This window comes from Rosa chinensis, chromosome 7 (genome assembly GCF_002994745.2).
Source record: "Rosa chinensis cultivar Old Blush chromosome 7, RchiOBHm-V2, whole genome shotgun sequence".
NCBI classification, from domain to species: Eukaryota; Viridiplantae; Streptophyta; class Magnoliopsida; order Rosales; family Rosaceae; genus Rosa; species Rosa chinensis.
The window spans coordinates 61,639,156-61,654,132 of record NC_037094.1 but is presented as its reverse complement, the minus strand read 5'-3'; the positions used below and the strand labels follow the sequence as shown (position 1 = coordinate 61,654,132).

Genomic DNA, 14,977 nt, shown 5'->3' with positions numbered 1-14,977 from the left:
TGTGGGTCATGCAAGCAATCAAAGGTCTCCCATGCAATTAAGGAGTGTGTTGGACGTGCAATATATATGGAAGGGTATAATTAATTATCATTTAATTGCATTCAACAAGAACAGCAATACGTGCATATCAGAGTTCGCATATAAGAGACAATTAACCTTGCCTATATTCTAGCTACGTCACAGAGGCAAATAACATTAATTATTGCCTACGATAGTTATCAAAACTAATAAGTGTTTTGATTTGATTCAATGCCAATAACTGTGGCCTAAAATATAGTATTTCACTCCTATTAGGAAGGTGAATCTGCAGCCTAGATATATAGAGGCTAAGACGGAACAAAAACAACAACTTTTCAATCAACTAATTTCTCATATTATCAAAGTCTCTCTGGAGCAAACCTACTTTCAACCTAGTTGAAACCAGCGAAGCAAGGGTAACGCCCTCGCAACCCAACGAAGCTAAAGTCACGCTTTAGCAAAATCCGTGATTTCTCCTACTTCCCGGTGATTGCTCTGCTTAGTCTACAACACTAAGTATCGACTCGGTGACTCAAGAGATCACACCACAAGTCCTTATCCTTAAGGCGAAAGTCCTTTTCCGAAAGGCAGAGGAAAGAACGTGGTGTTGGGGTTGGTGCTCTCCTCGTCCACAACGTTTGATTTAGAAGTCAAGTCAAGGGACGCCTCGAGGACTACACAACACGGAATTGGCACACTCGTGCACTCAAAAGAGATAGTTTGCTACCCAGATTGGTTTTGGAGCCAAACAGTAGGCAAGGTTCACAGTGTCGTATGGTCTATTTAAGACGACGCGATAGTATGTGATAATTTGAACAAGTTTTCAGTCTTCTTTATCATAGATATATCATTCAAGGGGTGGGAAAGATATCATTTTTGGTCATATTGGACCTCAATAACAAGTCCCTAGGCTCAAATGGGTTTCATCAAATCCATATCTAAGCTATCATTTGGGCCTTCATACCTTCTGAACTCAGGAGAACAATCATTCGCACCTTGAATGAATGATTGATCGAAAGAAAACGAGTTAGGGTGGCCTCCACGATATCAGTATCAAAACCTAATCTGAAAACCATCGGTCACCATATCCAGGGTCCCATTTACAATTCTAGTCTCATCAAAGATGACTTCAACCTCAAGAAAAAATTGGCAGAGAATCAAACAAGAAACTCGTTTTCTTTCCTCTTTCGTTTTCCCATTGATTCTGCTTTATGTATATCGACAAATACATGAGTTGAAACTGCTTAAACCAAAACCGAGTGCGCCAGCAATAGATCCTTACCTGTTTGAGGAAGCCTCAATTTCATAGCTAATTAGCCTTGCCTACTTCCCATAAACTATTGCTCAAGTTCCAAAGAATTCCTATATGTAGAAAATGAATAAACGATTCATTACATGTAGGACCGGAGGGACATTAATTTTTGCTTCTTTTTGGTAAAAAGCAACAAGGATGGAGTGTGCTGGTTCCATTATCTTCACTGGTTGGCTAACAGATTAAAGACCATGCAAATTTTGGGCATAACCTTTTAGTCATGCTTGGGAAAAGAAAATCTACTTTTCGATTATAGATTGCGTACATGATGCTTTGCTAATTAAAAAAATAATTGAACTTTTTAGGGTTAGTATCGTAATACTATTAGGGTAATTAAACGAAATAAAATTCCAAAACTTCCACCAGCTGGCATCGAGGCTTTGGGGGTATAAGGTTAGGACTTAGGACCGAGTTGAACTTTCACCATCGATGTTCATGACTTCCACGTATCACAGTTAGGAACGACGAAGTATTAATTGGGCATCCGCGACCATCAACTACCTTCTACCTTAGGATCGCAGAAAATATAGAAGAGAATGCGGAAAATATGGAAGAGATTGAGAGTGCACGTGGATACCTACCATCAATTTTTTCAACCTCGGGCTATAACTGATGAATCAATGTAACTAAATGACTAAAATGCAACGATCTTGCCCCAATATATAGTGTGTGCGAAACACGGCTTAAAGCCGAGTGCACGAGATCTTTTGGTCAAAGCTAAGTATAGCTAACTAATTAAGGCTAAAAGTCCTTCTTCTTTTTTCTCTCTCTTTCTGATAATAATTTTCCATGGAAATATGGCTCAAAAGGTCGTCTGTGTGTGACATATATTCCTGATTGTGTGCACCAAGATTCGAGAATGTTGAATTCTAATGTTGAAGGGATAAGATTAAGTTCACTTATTACTAGTCTTATATGATACACATATAAATGTAGAATAATCAAAACCTGGTACCTTAGCTTGTAGTAACAGAACGCATTTCACATCATATAATTGCTTAGATTTTGGGGCACCAATAATTCTTTGCTTGTAATAAGTGTACTATATTTGATTCTTTTCCACGTCATATTCCATTATAGTCTTTTCAGCTAATTTTGTACCCTCAAAACACGACATCTCTCGTTAAGAAAAAATTATCACTCAAAAAGAAAAATGATACCGGGCGTGGGGCTGAGCCTCCCGGCTAGGCTGGATTCCAAACTCCTTTCAAAAAAAAAAAAAAACGAGATATTCCCTTCGTTTTAGTCAATCCTCCATATTTTCTATAATTTCTCATTTCTTATCTTATTAATATCTCGCCGGTTGTTGAAGCTTTCAGTCCAAATGGTGGAACTCGAGCAAATACCATAGAAAATTTTGCATACATATTTGACCCGGACACACACGCCCATTCATTATTCTATGTTATCTTGGACCACGCCTAATGTAATCCTAGTCACCTTTGCAACAATACAATAGTTGGGTATTTTTATTTAATTTAACCGACCTAATATTGAAAAATAAACTAAAAACTAATATTGGGCTATTGGTAATGTTTTATAATTATGTTGCATTCTTATGTTTTTTGTCAAATTAGAAATGGCTTCTCATTACAATCAAAAGCTATATTAGTTAAAGAGTAACTTTACTTATGTCACAAGGTATAGCCACTAATATTATGAGAGGGGCCAAAATTTGATTCAGGGGTTGCCAAATTGCAATAGTAATTCATCACTTAGGGCCTTAGGAGGGTGTATTGTATTTGGATTTGTGCAGACTTTTTTTAAATGACAGACTTTTTGAAAAGTCCACATATTCTTTAAAAAGTTGATAGATTGTTATTGAATTCTTAAAACAATTGATTTTAGCAACATACTTTTATTGATTTATGAAAATCTATAAACTTTATTATGAATGATTTCTACAGATTTCTTAGCATGTACAAAATATAAAAATAAAAATCCAAAAACAAAATCAATGCAATCCAAACACAAAACAAGATAATAACTTGTTGCCTCTTCAATGCTCAAATATCTTCTAATAGAAATTGACCAAAATGAATGATTGTTATTCTGTTTAGCTAGTTTGTTCTCATTCCTAATCTCCCAACAACATAAAGATACAATATAGATCACTTGATGTTTATGGTTAATTATTCTCATCAATTTTGCTTTCGCCGATTAACATATATCATAACAATATTGGTCAATGTCTTGATCTTTAATTAATCAATTGAAATTCAATTGTTTAACCTTTCTTTGAACCATAATAATTCAAATCGATGAGAATAATTAATAAGATAAAATTTAGTATGTCATAGCAACACTGATCAAGGTTTTTGGGGTAGACCACAATATCTAGGTTTTAGGGTTTCACAAATCATTTTTATTGCAATTAGGGTTTGAAGTATCGCAATTGAAAAAAAAAATCCACATTCAACAACTACAATGAACATGTTGGGTATCAAAAAACGTTGATATCATAAAAGATTAGAGAAAAGACAAAAATCAAGAAAGAGAGATGAGAAAGACCAACCTGTTCGTGCGCAGAGAGAAGAACTTTGATAGACCTTCCATTTTTTTTTTTTTTTTTGAAGAGGGAACTTTGATAGACTTTTTCAAATATTTGGTCTGGAGGCTAGAAAATTATTGGAGTTTGGTATGTACAGTTAATACTACAAAGTCCATGATTATCTATGATTTTCTAATTCCATAAGTATGAATGATATTTTGAATACCTATGTACTTTTATTCATTTTTAGAAGTTCTAATTGAATACCCCTATAAGTCTTTAAAAATCCTAATTGAATACCTCAAAACTTTCATGAACTACTAAATGTCTATATTGAATATATTCAGACTTTTAAATTCCGCAGATTTCTTTAGAAGTTCCACTAATTCCATATACAATACACCCCCCTTAGGACGTGGCAAAAAGAAGAAGAAGAAGGTATTTTCTAGTAACTTGACCTAAAATAATGCTAGACTAGAGAATGGAAATTTTGAAATAAAGAAAGAACATGACAAAAATAAATAGTTGGATCCCAACTCTTGATAGTGATGTATAGAAATTGAGCTTTTCGATTATTGGACAAAATTATATAAGATAGTGACAAAATTGTACTAAAATGATCTTAAATAAAAATGTTGCTATTTCCGAAACTACAAAACTAATTTTCATTATATTTGGACAACATCTCTGCTATTGCCTAGGGTAAAGTAAACTCCAAAAGATAAAGTTAAAAGCTTGTAAGTTTATCTCGACATCTCCACCAAGTCGATAGAGTTGATACATTAGGTAAATTTATAAATTTCATACCAATACGTAACTGAACTCAAAACTAAACTTATGAATTTACAACTCATTGAACACGTATCATTATCATTTCTTGTCTATTTCTAGTTTTCCACCGATTTTATACCTAGCAAGGCAGTTACTTGTGGAACTCCCAATCCCATAAATGTGGATTTTCCCCTCTCCAAAATATGACAAAATCCCAAAATGGTGAGTAAACCATCATCATCCACCAACAACCCATCTCCACCGTCCATCTCCCCTCTCTTTGACTCTCCTTCGCATATGACACCACGCATCCCTCCAAAGCCCAGCCCAAACGGGACCATCGTCCGGTCCGAACCGGACCCCTCCAACCGGAATATGTCAAAAAAAGCAAAGAATTCTCGTTTCTCGATGCTGCGAAATTCCTTACCTCCGACCATTAATTTTCTCACCGAACCACACAAAATATAAATATAAATATTTAATTAATCCTTAAATTCAATTTAATATTCCCGATTACCTCTCTCTCTCTCTCTCTCTCTCACTCTCACTCTCACTCACATCTTTTACAAGCCCTAAAATCTGAAACGATTTCTTCATTATTGTCCGAATCCCCCCCCCCCCCAAAAAAAAAAGGAAATTAAAAAAAAAAAAACCGTCACGAAAAGAAGAGCTCCTCAACGGCCACACAAGCACTACTCTCCAAGCAAACCAAACCGACCCCATTTTCGTCATTTCTCCATTTCTCCGATTTCCCTCACCGGAATTTCTCTGTACAATTTCGCAACCGCCGCTGTCCCTTTCCGACCGACTCCGATTGGCTCCGCAGGCTCAATTTTTGCTAAATCTATGTCCGATTGGAGCCTAGGTTTTGGGGCTCTGTTTGGATGCGCGTGTTATTCAGCCGAGGATAAATGCATGTATCGGTGGATCTAGGGTTTCGGAGCCTGGTAGTGGTGGCCTGCATCCTGCTGCCGGTGATCGGATTCTTCGTCGCTCGCCACAAATGGCGCGTCGCCGCGGCCAGAAGTCAGGAGATCAAGAGGCTGTTGGTGTTGGCATCACAGGAAGCTGCTAGAGCCGAGTTTGAGGTCACTACTGGTTACGACGTCGTTTTTGCTCCTGAGAAGAGGGATTCATATTGCGCCGTCTGCTACTGCCCCACCACCACCCGCTGTGCCCGCTGCAAGGCCGTCCGGTACTGGTACGTGATCCTGTGATATCTGTATTTTCTGTTCTTCCTGGATTTTGGTCATTTTGAGTTCGTCAAATTTGAAATTTCAATTCTATGAATTGGCGTGGTATTGTTCTGTAATGCGCTGGATTTTTTGAAATGCGATGCCCACTTTTTTGATTTGTTGTGCTCGAATGAGGTTAAGCGGTGGAGAAGATTGGATTGGGAATTCTCTTTTGTCTGGTGGTGAATTTGATTCTGTCTTTCAATTCCTTGGAAAATCTAAAATATTAGGAAGCTATTTAGAGATTACTGAGAGTAATTTTTTTTTTTTGTGTTCCTTCTTTTCACGATAGTCCGGTGCTCTGATTGAAGAAATGCACTATATACAAAACTGAACATAAAATAGCCTTTTGGTGTCATATTTGGGATATGGTGAGTTTTAGACAGTCGAGCAGAGCCTACTAATTGAGAGATTTTGTTGAAACTTTTTCACATCTATTAACACCAGAGAGAAATTAAGGCTTTAGCACAGAATCAAAAATGTCCTTGTAGCCAACCCCCAATTAATTTGATCAGAAATTGTGTGGAGTTGTTTAATGTTAACTTTGTTTTCTAGTTAAGCTATCCATATTGATGCACAATGCTATGATTCCCAATGCTGAAGATGGTAATACATACATACTTGTTTGTTAATTGTTATGATTCTGGTAGGTGTTCATAGAGCTTATCAAATGATGGACTAGGCTTAAGATTGTATTGCTAGTATTATTCAACGACTATCCTATTTGTTCATATAGAGACTGTTCAAGCTTTTCTTGTTTCTACACCCTTACCAATTGATTGCATGGCGAGCTACACTCTCGGTCCTTGGAGTTTAAGGCTTAATACTGTCTAAGCCGCTGTGGTTCTAATTTCCACAAATTTATAGCTTTAGTTTGCTTTTATCATTATTGGATACAAAGATAAATCAACTCCTGTTGCTTGACGAAAAATGATCACAAGTGAACAAGTATACCATTCATACTAGCCTAATTCCACTTTTACGTCATATTGGTTCTACATTGGTGAAATTGGAGCAAAATTAAATTTTCTGTAAACCAAAGTGAGGGACATGTAAATTTTCGACTGCATTGGAAACCTTAACAGGCTATAATGTTCTAAACTTTAAGCTAGAGGATTATATTTATAGTTTAAACTAAAAATAATATTATAATGTCACTCATTTGTTATACTGTAGGTTCATCAGACACACACACACACACACACACACACACTCCTCTTCATATTATGCTCTCTCTCTCTCTCTCTCTCATAGGCTTTTATAATAGGTATAATATTTTACAAGATTGATTTGTGACACCTGCATCAAATGTTTCAGTTCTGGGAAATGTCAAATTGTTCACTGGCGACAAGGTCACAGGTATAATTGCCAGCCTGCACGCATAGTTGATACAAATGTTGATGGGGAAAATGATGAAGGCCTGAAGGTGACCAAGAAAAATCTTGAAACTAATGCTGACAAGTTTGAAGCTAGCCAGTCAACTGAAAAATTCTCCGAGGAACCTGCAGTTCCTAATCCTGGTTGCCCTCCCGAGGTTCAGTGTGTAAAGGATGATGATAGTGAAGATGAATATCTTGCCGATAGAAAAGATACAAATTCTCCTTCTGGATCATCAGCTACCTCTTTTTCTGGATTTTCCACTTCTACAAACAGTAGTGGATCTTCAGACGATGTTTCTGTCAGTGAAAGTGTTAGTTCATTTGAACCTGACAGAGCAGATGCACACCAATCTGCTAATGATACCCTTGACATGCTGCAGACTTCCTTTAATCTGGAGCAAATCGATCAATCTAGGCCATTATCCCCAAAGTTTGCTAGCTTGGTTGATTCTGTTGATGGATTTGCAAAACCAAGTAAGTCAAATCAGGTTAAACCTAGTTGCAATAATGGGGAGACTGAGCAGATATCAAACACTTCTTCAGGTGTGAACCATAATGGCACGAGGGAGGGTCCAGCTACCGAGTCTTGTACAGCATCTTCTGATTTCTGGGGAAGAGCTCTCGATTCTTTTGAGTCTGAGAGTGATGATCATGTGTCCGGTTCCTGTGTAGCTAGTAAAAGCAAGATTGCTCCTTCTGGATCCTCCTTACACATTTCATTTGATTCATCCACTGCTCTGCCCCAGCATACAGTAGACTCTGAGTCAAGTGGCAGTATATTGGATGATGCTCTTCCAGATTCTTCAGGGCCCAATAAGTCTGTATTTGGGGCTGAGTTATTGGTGAAGACTAGTGGAGATGTTTCAAAGGTCAGGAACTCCCCATCCCTGAACTTTGATGGGTTGAATAATGATGATGGTGGACCTAGCAGTGATTCACATGCCTTCAACTTCAGAGAAACTAAATCCATGCCATTCTCCTCTTCTTATGATCATAAATCTCTTAGCAGTAAAAGAGTTTCAAGTACAGATGCTTTGCATTCTAGTAGAGTGGTGCCTACAAGTTCAGAAAGGTTGAATCATAATGTTAATAACTGCAGTAGAACTTTGAAGTCTAGAGAAGCTGATTGTCAGTCATCCACTGTTTCTGATGCTTGTCTTGCATCTGGTGGTAGAGGCTCCTCAGTACCAAGTGTAAAATCTGGAAATGGTCATTCTGTTGAGGCTAGTGATACTGGTTCATCTCAGGTTACAAAATCTTCAAATGATAAGACTGGCTCGAAGACCTCTGTATTTAAAGTTTTCGATCAGTTTAGAGGACCTAAAATTTCAAAGCACTATCCTTTGGGAGTTGGGAGTGAAATTGCAGGAAAACATGCTGAGAAGGTTTTACATTTTATCCTATAACTATGAATATACACCTTTAATATTCAAACTGTCTTGCAGTATATTGTAGCTAATTATCTGTCTTGTGTCTGCAGGAGCTCTTTCCGTATGAAGTATTTGTCAAGCTTTACAATTGGAACAAGGTGGAATTGCAACCTTCTGGCCTTATAAATTGTGGTAACAGGTAACCGCATCTGATATTTAGTTCTGTGGACATGTTTGAAAAAGAGTAGAACATGCATGCTAGTTCTGTGGATATATTCTTTTTTTCTGGAAAACGGGCGACGCCCAGGCAGGCATGCCCTCAGCCTAATGCGTAACTTGAGTAGCTATATGACTGGGTAGATCTTTTTGAAGTCTTATCTATTAACTATGTGTGGATGCAAATCATTACTTGTCTTGTTGCATAGTAGTCAGTATCAGTAGTCAGTATCAGTAAGTGTTATATGTATGGTCTAATACCATCCACTAGTCTTCTGTGCCAGAGTTGTGAATGGCCCAGATACTGTATGATAACGACATTATTTACTGAATTTGGCAAGATTGCTATGTGTGTGAACTGTATTAACTGGTTGTTTATTTATTGAAAAATGGCTCATCTTTTGCAAATAAGACTTCTGCAAGTATTTATAGGAACGTGGCATACCTAAGAAAGTTGGGTTGTTCTGCAACCACCCGAAAACTATCTTAATTTATATTGTAATGATATATTAAGTATTGGAGGACATCAAATTTCTGTGTCGTTGAGTTTGTGTTTTCCCCCCTTCCCAGAAAAGATTTAAGAACAAACACTTGGCACAAGTTTACAACCATTGTATTTTCCCTTGCATGTTCACTGATTGGCTAGGCACATGGGCATATACTGAGATCTAGTTTGGTTTTATGATTGAGTGATTACATATCTTGAAGCATTCTATATGAGCTTGTGTAAATGAAGCATGCCTTAACGTATATGCGTGCTCATGTGCATGTTTATGGGTCCAGTAGTGTCTTTCTAATTGGTGGGCTATCAGAAAAGGAACTGCTGGCTAGGACTATTCTCTACTGAGTTATCACGTTATGCAATTCATCCTTGACTGATATCCTTTAATGAGTCTGATAATATAAAGTATAAACCCAGTTTGTCAAGGTTTATCTAATAGATCGATTATTGAGTAGTATATAAACTTCTTATGTGGAGATCCTAAGTTGATTTGTTTCTCTTGTTGGTTTCCTTGTTTGTTGTATTTTTGTCAATTCCCTTTCTAACAGGATCTTTATTCCTATTGTGCAGCTGCTATGCCAATGCAGTCCTCCAATGCTTGGCATTTACTCCCCCTCTGACTGCTTATTTGCTTCAGGGACTCCATTCTAAATTTTGTATGTTTTCAAGCATGCTCTACATTATGGATTTTATTGAGCTCTTATTTAGTATGCCACTAGCAGTTTGTATTATGCAAAGTTCATTGATGAGTCTTACTCCTTGTCAGGTGCAAACAAGGAATGGTGTTTCATGTGTGAGTTTGAATGTTTAATTTTGAAGGCAAAGGAAGGGAAGTCTCCACTGTCTCCTAGTGGAATACTTTCCCAGTTAAGAAATATCGGAAGTCAACTTGGTAATGGGAGAGAAGAAGATGCTCATGAATTTCTAAGGTGTGCTAGCTCTCTATGTATCTGGAGCCTATAGCCAAGTCTTTGCATTAGTCAAACCAGTACTTTTCTTCCATCAAAACATTGTTTTTAATTCATGAGTTGTATTCACAGATATGCTATTGACACAATGCAATCCGTTTGCCTTATGGAGGCTGGGGTTAATGCTTCGCGGTCTTTGAAAGAGGAAACAACTTTAATAGGCCTTACCTTTGGAGGCTACCTTCGATCGAAGGTAATGTATAGTATTACCCAACATGATTTCAAATTTTACAACCAAGGAAGCTCCTGTTGTATTTGGTCTGAGTTTGGATGCTGTTTGATTGTTCCCATGCAACTGTTAATGGAAAATACTTAAACAATATTTTATGGCCTCAGATAAAATGCACAAGGTGCCAAGGCAAGTCTGAGCGGCAAGAAAGAATGATGGATCTTACTGTTGAAATCGAGGGCGACATAGGAACCCTGGAAGAGGCTCTTCGGCAATTTACTGGCACTGAGGTCTTGGATGGTGAAAATAAATACCAATGTGGCAGGTTAGATGTGTTTCTTAAAGCTTTTGAGAGTACCTATTTACTATATGTAACATATTTATTTTCTCCAAAAAAGGAAAAGAAAAAAGAAGAACAAAATAGAATATCTATATGTTAAGTGTGCTGATGAGGCTATAACTGTTAAGTCCTTCTGCCGATGCATTAGATAATTAGAAAATGTAAATCGCCTTTGACAATCATTTTGCTTTACTTTTCATTTTTCTACTTAGAGATAGAGGATATATATTGGAGAAAGGAGAGAGAATGTGTACTCAATGGTACATAGATGAAAACTAAAAACAAAAAACAATATCTTAAGATGAGATGCCAGGGAAAGTATTCCTTTACACCTAAGAGATCAAAAGTTTTTTCTATAAATGTAGTTTAAATCATGCTAGACTCTCTTTCTTGTGCCATGATGCTTGTCTCACATACACTTTCAGTGTGTGCAAGGTTAGCAAAATAATCTCACATTATTTTAGTAGTAGCATAATGAATCGTGAAAGATAAAATTTTGAGATAGTTACAAAGAATTTTGAATGGTTAACTTGTAGTAATTTTTTTTATCCCCTCTTTACCCATTTTGTAATCTGCCTCTTGATTGCTCGTTGATATTCCCTAAAAGTTTGGATAACTATTGATACCTTATTGGAGTTGTTATCTGTATGAAATCATTGGCTTTGACATGCACCAACTTTAATCTTTTACATTGTTATATGAATCACAGATGCAAATCTTATGAGAAGGCCAAAAAGAAGTTGACAATACTGGAAGCTCCCAATGTCCTTACTATTGCATTGAAGCGATTTCAGGTAATTGATACTTATTAAATGGTGTTTTAGAGTTTATGTATTTTCTCATATTTATTGTTTTTATTTTTCCTCAAACAGTCAGGGAAATTTGGGAAGATCAATAAGCCTGTACGGTTTCCTGAAATTCTGGACTTGGCACCTTACATGAGTGGTACAAGTGATAAATTACCCATATACAAGCTTTATGGGGTGGTTGTTCACTTGGATGTCATGAATGCCGCATTTTCTGGTCATTATGTGTGCTATGTTAAGAACTTGCAGAACAAGTGGTTCAAGATTGATGATAGCACGGTATGTTCATAGAAAAATTGTTGTTTTTATTAGGGTTGCAACTTCATTCTATTTTCATTCTCATTTTTTTAAGCTTGTTATCAAGGCTGTCTACTGTAAGTCTTGAGCTTATCTGAGTACTTCACTGATTAGTAGTGCTTCTCAACAATATGTAGGATAGCAATGCATTTAATTATAGGAATTCCCAGCTATGATGCATTTGCCTTACTAATTACGTCTATGCACATCAATGTATATGTGGCTACTACATTTTTGTTTTACCTCAAGGAAAATGTATTTAACGACAAGCATAAAGGCCTCATAGTGTTTTAAGTTTTGGTACTCATTGATTAATCTCCAATGCGTCTAAGGACTATAAAGTGTATATACTGGTCCATTTAGCCCTGTTTCATGTATCATGTTTCGGTGTCCTATTATTTGCTTTTTTTTTTAATCTATTTAATGCATAACCAGAATATTCTAGTAATTTCATATCCAGTATAAATAATTTGTCGGCTATGGTTGGGCAGGTAACTGCTGTGGAACTTGAAAATGTCTTGGCAAAAGGGGCGTACATGCTTCTTTATTCAAGGTGATGCCTGGACCTCTTTGGTTCTATAACTTTTCTAGTTTTCATTGTTTCGGCTTTTGACTAAACTACCATGCAGGTGTTCGGCAAGAGCCCCAAGATTAATAAGGAACAGAATAATATCTTCTGATCCCAAACATAGAGCCTTTCCTGCATGGATCAGTGGAAAGAGTACCAATTTGAAATCAAAATCCTTTTCCACACATCCAAGTGGTGCTCAATTCCCAACTTCTAATCCTCCAGAGAATTCCACCAGTTATCCACCATTGCAAAGGATTTCAGAAGAGGACTCATCAAGTGACAATTCTTCCCTTATCAGCAGCCGCTCTGATGGAGGTTCTTCTAGTACTGATAGCACTAGGTATTCTACCAGCACCGATGACTTCTCCGATTATTTATTCGGTGATTCAGGACGTGGGTGGAGTAGCCCTTGGGGAAATTTTTCGGATTCTGACACTTCTTCCTCATCCTCTTCCTCACCCTTGAGTTCGAAGCACTCGCCGCTCTCTGATTCAAACCGGTACGCATCAAGTTCCAGCGAAACCACAGGTCTTTGGGATGGTCGACCTATTGGGGATAGCCGTGGGTTCGCAGATTCAGATGGCAAAGTGAGTGGTCCTATTTTGAATTCTGACATCACTAAACAGTGTAGAAAGGTAGCCAGTAGTAGTAGTAGCAGCAGCAGTAGATATAGGGAAACCGACTCTGAGAGATTAGGACTTGATTCTTTAAGCAATGTAAAATTTAGAAAATCAAATGAACAGCAGGCTTTTGATTATCACAGTTAAGGAAGAGCGGTAAAAATAAGGGAACAGAGGGGCTTTTTATGTAATGTACCCATTACCATTAGCTGGTTTAATTTATAGAAATCGGCCACCATTTTGTGCAGTTGCCTTACCGCCTATAAGTTTCAAGTCAAATATATTTAACAATACGACCAGGGAAGACAATGTATAATTCTCGAGCTCTCCCCAGATTTTTGTTGCCGACACTAGGTCAAAGTTGGATTTTGGGCTTTTTCTTGCTTCTGGAATTTGGCAGAGTTGATATTTTTTTCCTTTCAACCGTCCTGGCCAACCTCCTTCAGTTGCGGCTGCGTCACTTCTTTTTTCAGTTTTTTCCTCAGCACCCCTTGTAGACTAGCTACAAGTTCACAACTCACCGGCACTGCGGGTCTGCGGCTTAACTTGATGATAAGAACTGTTCTTACATCATAACCGTCATGGCTCAAGAATTGGTCGTGAGAATCTTTTCATCACTAACAAAAATTTGAAATGGCAAGTTTATATGGATTTGTTTTGGTGGGAAAACTCTATAGTCGGGAACCGTTGAATTAGCACATTTCGTGAGGTAGACCGCAAAAAATAACTAATCTAATGATTCTTGACTCTAAAGTTTTAATACTCCGGAGCACTATAGATCTTTCATTTTTAGTGGTTGAAATTTTTAGTAGAGCTGAAAGAAAAAAGGGAAGGCCGACCAAAAATAGAAAGTGAACCGTGGGGGGTTTGTAGGGTTAGGACTCAGGAGTAGGCGCCAAATAAAGAGGTGTTGCGTTGCTGACCGAAATAAATGGCACAGAAGGTCAATCACGGCAAAGAGAAGAGTACGAAAGAAAAAGAGTCTTCTTCTTAGAAGACAAAAGAAACAAAAGGAAGCAGAATAGCGGAGGGGTCCAGCCCAGAGACAAAACCAACCCATACCCGGCGGCCATGATCCGTAAACCCATTATTATCCACATGGTCCACGTCGTTTTCAGGTTTTCAACTTTAGACGATCAAACCAAAAACGACACGGAAAGACGGTCAGCACCACCGTACACGTGTACTCTGTCATTGATGCCTTGCCTTGACCTGAATTAGAGGAGATGTACCCGAACATAAATGCTGTACATAGAAAGAGACAGCACCGCCTTGCACATAATTCCCCAGCCAAGCATGTGATGAGAAATGTGGAATGCATATACAAAGAACTTGCAACAGAAAAATCTAATTTAGTGAAATAAGAAGGAAAAAAAAAAAAAACTATATGAATTTATCATGTCATTTCACTCTTCTAAAATTTCACACAAAATTAAAAAAATTATTTGAGACATCTGAGATCTTCACATGGGTTATGACAAAAGGGTCAATACATCCGGAAATTAACTCCCATGTATGATTGGTGCCCCCCAAGTTCGTATTCAGATCGGCAGGTCAAGGTCTTGGTATAACTGTTTTTGAACATTAAGTAGTCGGAGTGTTGAACTTTCAGAAGTTATACCTCTGTGTCTCTGACTAACTTCAATAGGCTGGTGTCAAATGCTTAATTTTTTTAAATAAATTTATTTATAAAATTTTACCAAACACCTCTTGTTGCTTGCTATACTTAACTCATATATTAAGCAGCTTTTTAAATAATTTAAGTGATCTCAAACGGACCTAAGTATACAAAGGCATAAAGAAGAGGCTTAAGCGTAAGGTTTGAGCCCTAGATATGCTTAAGCAGAAGCTTAATTATGAATAAGAATGTAGAGACCCTCATCCTTATGAGGCTTCATTCTTCATCTTTCAA

General features: G+C 37.4%; 1 protein-coding gene across 1 annotated transcript; it reads left to right on the top strand.

The window, feature by feature from the left end:
- Positions 1–5,206: 5,206 nt before the first annotated feature.
- Positions 5,207–13,322, top strand: LOC112176313 (ubiquitin carboxyl-terminal hydrolase 16). Its single transcript, XM_024314163.2, has 11 exons — positions 5,207–5,793; positions 7,145–8,591; positions 8,687–8,775; positions 9,865–9,950; positions 10,061–10,223; positions 10,335–10,455; positions 10,599–10,756; positions 11,481–11,565; positions 11,644–11,856; positions 12,366–12,427; positions 12,504–13,322. Exons 1-11 carry the CDS (start codon positions 5,504–5,506, stop codon positions 13,210–13,212), a joined length of 3,423 nt encoding a protein of 1,140 aa, XP_024169931.1. The 5' UTR covers positions 5,207–5,503; the 3' UTR covers positions 13,213–13,322.
- The last annotated feature ends 1,655 nt before the right edge of the window (positions 13,323–14,977 follow it).